Source organism: Typha angustifolia, chromosome 7 (genome assembly GCF_048772165.1).
Source record: "Typha angustifolia cultivar Huaian chromosome 7, ASM4877216v1, whole genome shotgun sequence".
Lineage (NCBI taxonomy): Eukaryota > Viridiplantae > Streptophyta > Magnoliopsida > Poales > Typhaceae > Typha > Typha angustifolia.
In genome coordinates, this window is record NC_133245.1 from 81,411 (window position 1) to 95,525 (window position 14,115).

Below are 14,115 nucleotides of genomic sequence, written 5' to 3' on the forward strand. Positions count from 1 at the left end.
ATTATATATACATACGTACATACATACATGCATGCACCAGACTCTAAAGGTCAAATTGCTTCGTTGTTAACTATAATAGAGAGTGATTTGCACCCGTGAAAATTATTATAATCTTTAGTTTTGCATCTCTATCCATTTTAGTTCCTTTTTCATCTTTATTCATTCCGGTTATAAAAACAATATTAATATTCATTTCTCTCTTTTCTTTACATATATTAAATATACAAAGCCATGTCGTTTATAATATTAAATGACATATCACGTACTCTCATTTTCAGTTTTATACTCGTGAGAAGAAAAAAAAAATTTGTGTACTTTACGGACAATAAAATTATGAAATAGATAGTATTTCTCTATTATTCTCGTGCCAAAATAGTAATACTTTATTCGTTTTCTTTTCAATGCCAACAAAGAGTTTTTTTAATAAGCTTTCTCTTTCTCTTTCACCTCTTTAATGAAAAACCTTTGCTAAAAAAAATTTATTATCTCAATATCACTATGTATAAACCATTTTTACATAGGAACTGATATAATAGTGTATGATCTCTACCTATTCCCTCTAGAATTCAGACATTTATATTGGAAACTAATTTGAAATCGGGTTGCCAACCAAAATAAGCTAATCAAATATTATATGTCGGATTGTGAAATGGCCAAACAACTATAGAATCTCATTATGTCCATTTTTATTTTTGATAGCAATTGGATAAATAGTGATTGGCTTGTGGAAAATAAAAGCCTTCCTAAGAACAACCATAATCTTCTCTTAGCTATTATTGCCGATTCTTTTTTGTAACTTTGGAAACATAGTAACGATTATAAATTTAACTCGTCACTAATTTTCACTTATACTTATTGAAGGAAAATAATTTTTATGACTATGGATTACTTACGGCCAAACAATAATATTATTACCAATGTAAACAATCCCTCCTCACCAGCTATTGGTTGGACTCTACCTAAACATGCCTGGGTTAAATTTAACTGTGATGATTCTATGGATCAATTATACAATAAAGATGGAGCAGGTTGGATATTCAGAAATTCTAATTGTGATATTTTATTGGTAGATTGGGGTGTCAGTAAGATGTAATAATGCTATTATAACATAAGCTTGGGTCTTGAGAGAGGCATTGGTACAAGTTAGTAGTCTAAACATATAAAATCTCTATATTGAAACCGATTTGCATATTTTGATCAGATCCATAAAAAATAGTGTAAATTATTGGACTTTATGAAACTTGATAATAGATATTAGAATTCTATTATAGACTTTTGACTGTACGATCATCAAACACGATTATAGAGAAGCTAACATGGCAGCCGACTAACTAGCCAATCATATGCAATCAATATCTACTAAATTTTTATGGAGGGCCTCGGACTTTTCTTAATTCACTTTAATTTTATGTAAATATGCCATTGGTACCTTGTACAAGCAAGGAAGCCTATTGTAACCTTTTGGGCTTCTTGCTTCTAGTTTAATAAATTTCTCCTTTAAAACAAGAAGAATATGATATTATTCTTAAGTATTTTTCTTCAAAGCAAGTTGGAATGAATATTTCTCACTAATGTTTAAAGCATGCTTATTGTATAAAAAAAAAACACAATATATCTATTCGGTACTAAATACGCATGGAGATGTGCTAGAGTAAGATTTGTGAATCTCTGGATATACCTATAAAATTTCAACTTTGGATTCTATAAATATATTTATGAAATTTTAACGTTGAAATATATAAGCAAGAAGATGAGCTAAGGTAAAATTTTGTATCTATATTTTTGAATGTTATATTTATTTTTTTGCTTCCTTATATATGCTGTTTAGAATTTATGTTTAGGAGTGCTGAATAATATATAGAATTCATAGATACAAATTATGAAATTCCTACATAGTATTATTGATAACTAAATGTAGATAACTATATATAAAATTAAGCTCACTGAAATGAGTCAAATTATTTTTAACAGTATTTAGAGTAATTATCTCATAAGTCTTTAGTTATTATCTTCGTAATCCATAATCAATAATTATAAAATTATTAATTATTAGTTATATAATCTGGAGTCAATATATATAAAATTTGATGATACAAGTAATAGAAATAATAGTTAGTATCTTTGAAATCTGGTATTATTCACTGTGTATAGTTCCACATACTCAAAATAAAATTTAATTGTTCTACATATTAGTCACTGTATATAGTTTCATACATATATATATACTCTAGTGTTATATTTCAATATAAAATTTTATTATTCCACATATTATAAAATGGTTCTAAATGCAACTCCATTAATTATAATTTTTCTTAATTATGCATGAAGCCTAACCATATCTCGTGAGAATGTTATTGGTCAGCGAGATACATTAAGACACAAGCTTGTATAAATTGAAATCAGCGCCAATCTTATATGGATAACAATGCGAGAGCATGGTTGAGATGTTTTAAGAAGCTTCTAATATTTTCCTCTCCTTTTGTTGACTGATATTTATTTTATCTATCTAGATTTTAATACCAATTTCTCTTATGAATATGATTTTTTTTTTAAAGATAGAATATCTGTATAATAAATAAATCAATAATATATTATCTATAAATTAAGAATGAATTTTTTTAATTTAATGAATACTGGTCCCAAAAATTATTAACGATCGGTTCTATAGATATTAACTTTGTATTCTATAGTTATTATCTTTAAATTTAATATATACTAAGTTTGGATTCCGTACTTAATATTAAAAATAGTTCTACACTCACGTTACAAGTCTTGTTCTAAGTTGAAAGAAATATAAATAATCTCAAAAGATTTAAAATTAGGTTACATGTAAAAAGATATTTTTCACAAAAAAAATATTATTTAGGAAACGCAAGTAATTTAATAAAAGGAGACGGCTGATGATGGAGGAGATTGAGGTTTGGGGAGGCTTTAGTTGGGTATTATAATTGTAGAGAACAAATGATGGATGATTTTTGAGAAATTAAAAAATCTGAGCTTATTGTCATTAAACTATGAATTTGTTCAGAGTAAATATTTGGTTTGCTTAGTCATCTCAGGACAAGGGCGTGAAGAGGAGAGGCAATGGAACGGAGAGAGCTAACAATTGGCGTCGTCTTGCTAAGGCAGACCCGGTCCAACTCTCTTCCACATTATAAATTTCATCATGCTTAATTAGAAAATTGCAGCTTTGAGCTCAAGCCCCAGCCTTGGAGCTAGATTAATTAGAGACGGGAGGGGGGGGGGGGGGGGGGGGGGGAGGAGAAAAGAGTGAATGAAAGAGAGAATGAGTGGAGTGAGATCTCCATCTCCATCTCCATCTCCATCTCTTTTGCTTCAAAAGACATACATTGTAATATTTGAGATCGGCGCGCGCCTTGGCTTGACCTCTTGGTCGGTCAGATCTAGAACCGATCATATCAATTAAAAGGTGATACGTGCGGCCCGGCTCTCACGTACTTTAGACGGACGGACGTACGACGAAGCCGGAAGCCCCTCACCCTCTCTCTTTCTACTCATCACCCTCCGGCCTGCACGTGCCTTCTCTTAAAACTTAAAAAAGAGAAAGAGGCAGAGGCAAAAGCCACATCCCACATACATACATATGATGGATAATAAGCGTCAGGCACGCGGCTCCTGTTTCCTGACACCAGCTCAGTCTCTTGACTCTCTAGACGTTGACCCGGACTGCCATACAATCCGCGAATAAATCCTACATCACGACTCCCCTTGCTGATCATTGACACGTGTCGACCAGACCCGACCCCCGACATCCCACAAGGTTATATAGTTCCAGAGTCATCCGACGTGGGCGGCCAACCTGGATGATAGCACAATGCACCGCTGGACTCCACGTGGCTGATATAGTGGGACCATATTTATTTATTATTATTATTTATGAGTAATTTAGTAATGAATAGCAGCAGCAGCAGCAGCAGTAAATCCGGTGATCAGAATAAATCTATCTTTTGTTTCGCCACCGTCCTTCCGACAAATCAGGCAACTTCGCTCTCGTGGACGTCGTTGAATGGAGCACGAGCACAGAGCGCCTACGAAACTGTTATCTTTGAGCCCACCATTTTCCTGGAAACTACGAAGATTGTCCTCACTTAGCTTATTGGCTATAGGTGTTCTATAGGTTGCAAGTCTCGAGCAGTGGATTTACGTGTATTAGTTGTACCTGATCTGAGGAGATAGTGAGTTCTTCGCGAGGGTACCAGCTGACTCTAGGCTATAGCATGTTTTAAGTAAGAGCAGTCATGATAACATTTGTTATTCTTTTACTAATAAGAACGTCAACAGAGAGATCCATGATATAGTATAAATAATAGAACAATGAGGGAGGGCCCACATCCCACTCAAAAATGACCTTGTCCGGTTATTAGGGGAACTAATGCACTGAAACCATAAAAAAAATTGCGATGAAGGGGTCGACAGAGATTAGACAAACCAAGCGATGAAAATTGCTGGGTTCTTACGCCATGTTTCAAATTAGTTTAGTCCTCAATTATCGTGGAACATCACAACAATTGTGAGGAGATAAAGTTGGGGCCCCGATTGAATTAGCAGCCGGTGGTTTATTCGCGTTATACGATTAAGTAGCAGTACGAGAAGGGAAGAAGGGGACGGAAAGAAAAGACTTGGCTGGTTCTGCCGTAAAGAAAAGAAAGAAAGAACATATTCTTCGAAGATGGACGAAGCACAGCTGCGGAAATTAAGTTAAACAAGAAGAAGAAGAAGAAGAAGAAGAAGAAGAAGAAAAATATATAAAGAGATTCCAATCCGCAGTGATCAGCAATTTCGTACTTCTCGCAATACCGTGGCCTCGCAGCAACTCCACAATATATGCATGATTAAATATAATAAATGATGAAATCCAATCATTCTGGAACGCGACGATGGGTATCAAACAAAGCGATGCCATTATCTTAAAAATATTCGGCCATTATATAGACAAATATATATACTACTGACTAACGCAGCACCATACTCCTACGGTCCTACTTCTGTGGCGAGCTCGGTAATTAAAGAAGAAGATGAGGACGTTTTCTCCACGGGCAACATAAAAAATAGGTGCATTAGGATATAACTAGGCCTAGGCTAGCTACTCGTCTCCCGAGACGAAGAAAGGAGGTCTTCTACTCTACCATCAATCACTCAACATCACATGGGTCCCTTCTCCTTCTTCCCCCCTCCCCTCTACCCCTCCCCCTCCCCAGCCCAAGAAAACCACTGCCGAGAGACGCGAGACTAGGAAAACTCTCTCTCTCTCTAGCTAGTCTCTAGTTCCATCTCTCGATCTCGTCGCTCTCTTATTTACTTTTAGATAAGAGATAGAAAGTGGTGATCGGTCGGCCACTTCAAGCCAAGCCATTATAGCCGTTCATTTCGTAGATCGGACGTCGACGGCGGAGGGGAATGGGGGGGAGGAGGGGGCCGGCGATGGCACCATTGGAGATGGCGGCGGCGGAGAGAGGTGGTGAGGAGAGGTGGCGACAGCTGGATAGCTCGGTGAATGCGGTGTCGTTCGGGTTCGTGGCCACCGCCATCCTTATATCTTTGTTTCTAATCATGGCCATCTTCGAGAGATTCCTCCGTGGCCCCGCTGCCAGATCATCCCAGCTGGTCCCTGGGCGGGTGACGGGATCTAACGATCTCGAGGCGCAGCGGCGGCGGCACTTCGCCGGCAAGCTCGACTGCCCTTCGCCAAAGGTAGGCACCTCATTAGTAAGTTGGTTTAATATTAATTAAAAATTTAGCCTATTTCCTCTTTTGATCAATTCGTTATTGTAGTTATCATCAACAATGTCGAAAATGCCCCTCGATGATCTCTTGTTCGCATGCTTAGCAACGAAACTGACGCACTACTTCCAGTTTAACAAGAAATAGTAGGAACGAACTGTTGCTTTGGGCCATGAATCCAATTTCCCCTTAATTTCTAGTTTCTTACTCTAGTGTTTTCTTTTCTTCTTTCTCATGAGATGAAGAGATCAAACTAGTCCCCAAGAACTCCCAATCTTAACTGAGTCGCAATATGGGCAAGTGGGAAGATTTTATATATATATAATTCCACTTACTATTATTATTATTATTTTTGGAATTACCTGGGGTGTTGATTCGAAGTAATCCTTCTGATATTATTTTTAGTTTCGATTCGGGGCGGGGAGTAGTGGGATTTATGAGGTACCAAATAGCAGAGAGGAAGACAGTTTCAACGCGAGGGAATATACAGTGAATAATAAATATATAATTCAGTTATATATTCGACAGAGTTGTCGTGTAACAAAGAGACAAAGCATCTCGTTTTGGGACAAGGAATCAGTCAATGGGCCTGCAAAAGCGTATATATATGGAGATAGGTGTTGTGAAGTCTCGATCAGGGTCGACCAGTAGATAGCTGCAACTCTTGCATTGTAGCCATCTATGTTCTCGGTCGGTGAGCTGTTTTGATTTAGATGCCAGGCACAATATGCAAGACTACTTGGTCCTGGGACCTGGATTTTTGTGTTTAATTTTTCCTAAGGAATATAGATGACGCCGACCACAAGCCTAAGTGTAAAAAAACGTATCGTATGTCTTATATTCTCAAATACAATCCGAAATTGTGTTTGTCAGGGTTTTATCAAAGACCACGGCGTTCTTGCTCTCTTTGTCATCTTACATGATGAACCAATAATATATATATGTTAATCTATATCATACATTAACACTTGTATAATGCAAGCACAATAGATCGATGAATCTACTTTCGAATACTTAATTTTCACTCTGATGACCATGGAGTGAGGACAAACACTGAAATAGTACTGATGACATCAAAGAACACAATTTTCTTTTAGCAGTTAATATTCCATATATCTAAACATTTGAGTAAGCTGGTCATGAGCCCTTCAAAATGGAGCTGAGCTAATTGGACATTCAAATTGTAGGGAATTCTTTTTGGAGTGTTAGTGGAAATACATTCTTTGCCTGCTAGGCTAGAGTGGCAATCTTTGGTTACTTTGATTGTGTTGTGACTTTGAAGACAAATGTAGTCATTATGAATGAACTAGATGACCTTAAACCAGCATATATCCAATCCATATATCATTTGTCATTTAGTAAGAAGATAGATTTTTAAGACTCCTGAGTGATACCAAGATGATCAGCCTTCAGCATCTTTTCTATTCTCTTCCATGGCTTAGCATATCTGAACATGATCATCTCTTGGTTGATATTGCTCTGTATTAGATGTGGCGACATTAGCTATGAAATCTGAACCATTCAAACAATTGCTGATTTTTGTGAATTACCTTCACCCCTGGTCCTTTTTGCCAGAACTTCAATATTCATGGAGATGTTGATACAATAGCACTTCAATAGGACTAATACTTCTCCACACCTTCACAGTAATAAGTTTGATCTTGTACATCCAAAATAGGTACATCTTACCAAAGTGGATCATGTTATAGATCACTTTCACGGGAGGGACAGAGGCATAGAATTTACCTTATTTATTTAGGACAGGGTATAGCAAATGGCTCTTTGGTAACTCAAACATAGATTCGGATCATGTTAGAGAGGGAGAACAAGAGAGCTTCACATCCTTAAGCGGCTGGTTTTGTTAGTCAAGGTTTTTACTCTTGCACGTATTATAAACAGCTCACATTTTTCTGGCGGGTGACATGTTGAATCCCTTCTATTTCATATCAAATTTCTTGATTCTGAATTGCTATGACCTAACTGATGAGAAGCTAGCTGGATTGAGAAAACATGAAGAAAGTGCAGCACATCCAGTTATTTGGTTTAGGATCTATTTGAGGCATAAATCTTTCCAGTTGCCTTTTAAGGTTTGAGGTAACAAAAGGTTGCTTTTATTGGTTTCATGTTATCTTGTCAGGATTAGAGAAGCTAAAAGGAAAGAGGTATATAATTCATTAATCCTATTAGAATAAAACAATGGATTTACCCTCATCAAACAACTAATAATATTATTGTATTTTAATTATTCAGCACAATGTCATATTCTAGTAAATTTGGTTTGATGAAGACGTGTATATGAGAATGGATAAATTGATTGCTTCGTTTCCTTCTTATTTCCAGATGTCAATATATTCGAAAGGAGTTTCAGTACTAATGCCTGGCCATAATATACCGACCTTTATTGCACATCCTGCCCCTGCCCCCTGCCCACCTGAAAGGATCTCATGGCCTTCTCATCAGCAGAACTCTTTCAGTGGATCCTCGTCAGATGTAAGTTAGCTTGAATGTGTGATCAACTTGGGAAGAATATTATGACTTCTTCCTGCTGCTGATTGCCAACAATCTTAGCATTGATCAAAACCACTGCTTCTTATTCAATCGGTCTGTTGGCAGTTTAGCTCGGTAACTGTGTCCAGATATTCGATGGGAGCTGATATGTATTACAAAGATGACATCCCTCAAAATTTGTACAGTTGTTGTTCCATTTTTGTGTGCAAGTATGCCTCCCCCTGTTTCGCAGGAGAGAGGTGGCTGTGGAATGCATGCATCCATAATTCTTGCCATTCAAAAATGTCTGCCTACTGTGTAGTGTGTACCCTTACTTGTGTTTCAATCCTTCTAGGCCTCCTTTGTAAAATTTCCGGAACATCATCTGGTATGTCTGCGTCGTCTTCTTTTTAAGGTGGTATTTCGAGTGAAACAGATCATTAGGATGAAAAATAAGAATAGCCTAATAGAAGATCTCATTCCGTCGACCTCATATTATCTCTTCTTCTACTGCCCACTGCCGTGGAAGATGACAAAATGTAGTGTTGGTCAGTTTTAATCGCATCTATGCACATTGCACAAGCAATTAAGATACTCATTCAGGGGTCTGCTCTCTTCTGACAAATGGGATTCGATTGTCACAGCTCTGCCATGCTGTGAGCTTACTCAGAGTACAGTCACCGCCATTAATGTCTCTTCGTATCCTTCTTTGTCCTCTCTATCATAAAAAGGTCCAAACAATGAGAGGTTTTTTTTAAAAATAATAATTGAAACACCCTCTGTGATGCTTCTCACACAAGTTTCCTTAAGAAAAGATATGACCTCGTGATCTGATCCAAACCAAACAAAGACTATTTATTAAACAAGGACAATTTATGTTCCATCCAACCTTTCATTTGTATAAGGGGGAAAAAGAAAATAGCTATCCTCAGCTTTCGACGCAAAAAGGGTACAAGTTAGAAATTTATATATAGGGATATATTTCCATCAGTCAAAAAGATACAGTGCATCCACAGCGATATAAATCAAACGGCCCACCTTTTGCTATGTATCACTGTGATCTAGCTAGGTTGCAGTTTAACGCATCATCTCAGCAAAGAAGAGAGGTGTCTCCTAATTTTCTAAACAAAAAAATAAAAATAAAAATAAAAAGAAAGCATAAACTTAATGTTGTCATGGAGAAGCCAAAATGGCACCAGCTAGAGAAAGATGAAGCATTCCAATGACACCAGGGGATTCTCCAGCGACTCGTTCCCCTCCACAGACCCGCCGCCGCCACCCTCGTCACCGCAGGTGCTGCTGGCGCCGGTGCCGGTGCTGCGGGCGCCTCCGCCGTTATCGTGCAGCTTCGCGGCCGGAATCCGGTACGGGGATGTTCGATTGCTCGCCTTCGCCGGCGTCGGAGCCCTACATACTCCGCCCCCAGCTCCGCCTCCTTGGCGCAGATCCGCCACTCGCTTCGCCGCCGGTGACACCGACCTCCTCCCGGATCTCTCGCCTGGGTCTCGCCGGATGCCGTTCCCGCCATTTACCATCAGTGCGCTGCTCCTCACCGATTGCCTCGGCTCTCTCACGGAATACGCCTTCCCGCCAGTGCCGCCCTCAACCATTCTCCTCGACGGCGAAGGCGAGGATCTGCCACTCCGGCACCCCACACTGGAGACGGCGACGGCCCGGTCCCTCCGTCCGGCGAGCTCGCCGGAGAAGGAGCGCTTGCGCTGGATCTTGGCCGGAGACCTCCTCTCTGTCCTCCTCGTTTCCACTTCCCCCTCGACCTCCATCCCTTCCCTCTTCTCCGTCACTGTCGTGGAGACGGATAGGGTCTCGCTAACGCTGCAGACCTCGGAGGTCTCCTCAGATCTCTCATCGCAGCCGTTGATCGCGCCGAATCCTACGACTCCCTTCTCTATTCCGCTAACCCTCTTCTTCTCCTCGGCCTTCGGTTCCTCCCTCGGCTTCGGATTCGTCGTCTCAGCGAGCACCTCCTTTACCGTCTCCTCCTCCGGCGGCGGTGATCCGGCGGGGAGCCGGCTCCCGGCCTTTCCGGGGCGGGGCTTGTTTTTGCTGAAGCAGCAACCCATCGTCTGCTAAACCGGCATTTGGGATCTCGGGGAGCTTGTGGTGCTTATTTGTCTCCTTCCAGGAGCTCGAGGTTCGTAAAAATTTCCCTCCTCTCCCCTATATCTCTCTTCTTTTCTGCTTCAGTTGGGTGGGGTAACAGTGGAGGAGGGAGTCAAAAAAGAAAGGGGAGTATTTATTGGGGGATCGATAGCCGAGAGAGAGAGAGAGAGAGAGAGAGAGTGAGGAGGTTTATCTTATTTATACGTAATTACCTTTATGCCATTTCGTTTTCTAATATTATTTTCGGTGTACGGTGCATGTTCTTGCTGCTTGGGCCAACGCATGTGAGGCAATTTGAGAGGACCAAAAGACCCCCGTCATTGTTAAGTTGGGAATACTATTCAATAGCAGGGCTGATTGGTCCTTCTCAGTTTGTGCAATTTGGGTGCTTAGGATCACATTATTCATTCATTCATCGGATTCCTGAGATGGAGGGAGGATTTTTTGTTTTTGGTGTGCAATTAGGAAGCACGTGTTTCACTGACCGGCCTATTCCTAGCAATGGACTACATTGCTGGGTCCGGCCCAATTACAGACTGAGACTGACTACTTCCCTCGTGTACGTACACAACTCAAGGGAAGTAGTTTATAATAATTTTGTTTTATGCAAGATCAAAGGATAATGATATTTCATCACATTTGGACTGGACAACTAACTTGAGTCACTTGAGAAGAGAGTTTGGGGGCCCTTTTCAATAGGAGATTAGTTTTTATAACTTGTTCAATATTATGTTATATCCAGTTCCTTCCAATTATTTCCGATACTAGTAGATATATAAATTGAGCCCCGTGTTTCAGGGACCAGATGGGTCTCTGAAATGATTAGCATCCCTTTTATATTGTCCTCTCGCCCCAACATGGGATCAATACTGGCTCATTGTAATTTATATCCAGGCCAAACCTTGCTTTCGGGCAGTCAGTCCTAGGTAAAAAAAAGAGATTCAGAAAGTTGCTATATTGTTTGGAAGGCTGGCTATTTTAGTGGCTGCGATGTGCTTTTCTCAATCACGGACGGACAAGGACAAAGAGGGAACTCCGGAAGATATCAAATTCCTTTATCTTGAACTAAGTTTGTCCGTATTGACACAAGGCCCACGCAGGCCGAAACTGCATCGACTATCCAGCACATCTCACAACCTAGATATTACAACGAACTCCATACTATTTTATATTAGGACATTAGGATGAGCTCGGGAATTGAAAACGAAGCACCATGATAGAAGCCATCAGAGATTCCATATGCTGACACAGGTTTCCCTACTCTTCCCTCTTAGTCCTGGAGCAAATTATACGCTGCAGTGTATGATCCAATAATATTTGGTTCCAGAGTGGATGGGAGTAAAATTTAATGGCTTCTTAGTTGTGGTGGTGGTTCTAATGTCCCTGTCGTCAACTTGTCAATTTTTTTGACCTACTCTAATCAGTGCTCTGATTATCTCCATGTGGTACCAGAGTGATAGCCTTGTGTCTTGCCGGCCACATCACGTAGAATCAGTTAGTTGGTTTGTACCGTCTTCTCTTAATATCGGTGAGAAATTATGGCTTCGACTTGAGACATCCATCCACCATTGGCCAAATCCTGTCCGCTGATTATACACTGCCACCGGAAAATCCCCGTACTCGGAGCTTCAGAGGATCTGCTCCCTTGCATGGAGCAGAATGCGAAGAGATCCTATATTTTCATTAGAATCGTACGTGGTGAAACATTGCTGACCAAACGTTACAGTATGCCAAGGCACAGGACAATGTTTGCAACTATGATGTGGAAACATTAAAACAAGAGCAATAACAACAATGCAGCTCGGACGAGACGATCTAAACATTATTAAGAGGCTGGCTAAATGGTTCGGCACATGGACCAATGCTTTAGGCAGTTCTGAACTAATGAAAAAGCGCGTGATATTATTCCAATTAATTATGTCGTACTACTCAGTTACTAAGAACTGCCTCATTCATGAATTTACAATTACAGGCAGCATATATCTCAAATTTAAAAAGAAGAAAGAAAAAGATATTTAAAAAAAAAAAAAAGGGGGGGGGGGGGGGGGGGGCGGATTCCAAGAGTTGTCTAGTGTTCCGGCGGATTCAGCAAATATCTGCCCTCCATTCCGGTGCTTCGGAAGCGAGGGGCTTCCGAAAAGAGACGATGTGGCTGGCCACCATGTAGGCAGTGACCCGATCCGAGACTCTGACGTCCTCCATTCTCATCTCCCTCAACCTTGCCGCGTATTCCGGAACGCACACCAGATCCCACACCACCCCCCACCCTCCCGGCTTCAAAACCCGAACAACCTCCCCGAGACCCCTCCCCCTCTCCTCAGTCCCCTTCCCCATCCTGCTCAGGTGCACCGCCGACACCACCACGTCGAAGTAATCATCCGCGAACGGCAGCCTCCTCGCGTCCCCCTCCCTGCACGTGACGTACTCGTGCACTCCCTCCGCCCCGGCTCGCCGCAGAGCCGCCACCGCCGTCTCCTTTCGGCGGTCGAGCCCCACCACCCTTCCTCCTCCCCCCTCCTTTTTCATCCTCGCCGCCACCGCGTTGAGCAGGATCCCGCGCCCGCAGCCCACGTCGAGCGCGGTCCTCACAGCCGACCAGTCCGGCACCGCAGACACCATCCGCTGCGCCATCTCCCACCGGAGCGCCACCGACGAGTGGAGTACGTTTCCCGCCGCGTAGAGGAGGCACGCCGCCGAGAGGGCAGCGACGGAGCCGGCGAATCCAGCGGCGAAGCGGAGGGCGGGGAGGGGGGCGGAGGGGAGGAGGGAGTGGAAGAGGGCGAGGGAGGGGGTGAAATAGAGGAGGAGGAGTAGGGATAGGGAGGCAAAAAGAAAGGCGTGGAAGACGAGGAATGCCACCGTCTGCCACTCGTCGGTGCCGTAGATCGCGTACATCTGCGTCCAATCGCGACTGCTCGACTTCCCCATCCGATCCGATCTGATCTGTTTAGAAACTCCTATCGCCTCGAGGATAATAGGAGAGGAGATCTGTGTTCTTTGCCTCCTGGATTGGTTTTATTATTTGGAAAGAAAAGGAAAAAAGAAGAAGAGAGAAATAGTGCAGAAGAGTGAGTGGAGGGAGTAGAAAAGAAAGGAACGAGTTTGGCCGATCTACATTTCTACTACTCTCTACTGGACTATATTTTAGTAAACGAAGAGGGAGAAAATCGCGGTAATCCGGTACGGTGGTTTAGAATATTAATAAGTTTGTTACTCCTACCGGATGGACTTGGGCTAATTATTTCTTTTCTGCCCTTTTTTTTTTTCTTTCTTTATTGCTAAAAATACAGAGTTAGCAGGTTAATTATAAATTAAACATAGAGGCTAGTATATATATTCTTTAATATATACAACATGAAACTAGCCTTATATGAGCAGTCAAAGTTATGACCGACCTTCCGTGATGTGGGTATGCTCCTAATTCCTAAATGATCTCGTCTTTTTGTGGTTCGATCAGAAAGATGAAAGCTCTTTTTTTAGTTGGGTAGTAAATAATAAAATCAGAGAAATACCGCGTGTAATTAATTACCTTCCCCCTTCCGGCCTCCGGAGAGTGCTGTTGTGGGTTAGAACTGGTATTTGAACCCGCGTGTAATATAGTTCGAATCTAAGGGAGGCTGTTGGCTGTTTTGAGGGAGAAGCTGCTCAAGGTAAGTAAAGGTTGGTTGGGACATGAACTGGCGAGCAGACGCAGTGGATCCTCTCACGAAAACGACATAAAGCTCGCTTGCCGCGTTGACGTAACGTGCCATGTTACGGTACTAT

At 41.3% G+C, this 14,115-nt stretch overlaps 3 protein-coding genes across 3 annotated transcripts; 1 reads left to right on the plus strand and 2 right to left on the minus strand.

Annotated features, from left to right (window-relative positions):
- The first annotated feature begins 5,230 nt into the window (after positions 1-5,230).
- On the plus strand, positions 5,231-8,649 carry LOC140763615 (uncharacterized). The gene is made up of 2 exons (XM_073101889.1): positions 5,231-5,712; positions 8,083-8,649. Exons 1-2 carry the CDS (start codon positions 5,419-5,421, stop codon positions 8,239-8,241), a joined length of 453 nt encoding a protein of 150 aa, XP_072957990.1. The 5' UTR covers positions 5,231-5,418; the 3' UTR covers positions 8,242-8,649.
- A 511-nt stretch (positions 8,650-9,160) lies between these two features.
- LOC140763098 (uncharacterized) lies at positions 9,161-10,902 on the minus strand. The gene has a single exon (XM_073101150.1). The coding sequence runs from the start codon at positions 10,308-10,310 to the stop codon at positions 9,429-9,431; it is 882 nt and encodes a 293-aa protein (XP_072957251.1). The 5' UTR covers positions 10,311-10,902; the 3' UTR covers positions 9,161-9,428.
- A 1,310-nt stretch (positions 10,903-12,212) lies between these two features.
- LOC140763233 (uncharacterized) lies at positions 12,213-13,364 on the minus strand. Its single transcript, XM_073101324.1, has one exon. It carries the CDS (start codon positions 13,276-13,278, stop codon positions 12,436-12,438), a length of 843 nt encoding a protein of 280 aa, XP_072957425.1. The 5' UTR covers positions 13,279-13,364; the 3' UTR covers positions 12,213-12,435.
- Between the last annotated feature and the right edge of the window lie 751 nt (positions 13,365-14,115).

Excerpts from the sequence above, each read along its gene's own strand:
- LOC140763615 (XM_073101889.1), top strand. The coding sequence starts at position 5,419 with ATGGGGGGGAGGAGGGGGCCGGCGATGGCACCATTGGAGATGGCGGCG. Across the intron at positions 5,713-8,082 it reads TCGACTGCCCTTCGCCAAAG|ATGTCAATATATTCGAAAGG; the intron begins GTAGGCACCTCA and ends TCTTATTTCCAG.
- LOC140763098 (XM_073101150.1), bottom strand. The coding sequence starts at position 10,310 with ATGGGTTGCTGCTTCAGCAAAAACAAGCCCCGCCCCGGAAAGGCCGGG.
- LOC140763233 (XM_073101324.1), bottom strand. The coding sequence starts at position 13,278 with ATGGGGAAGTCGAGCAGTCGCGATTGGACGCAGATGTACGCGATCTAC.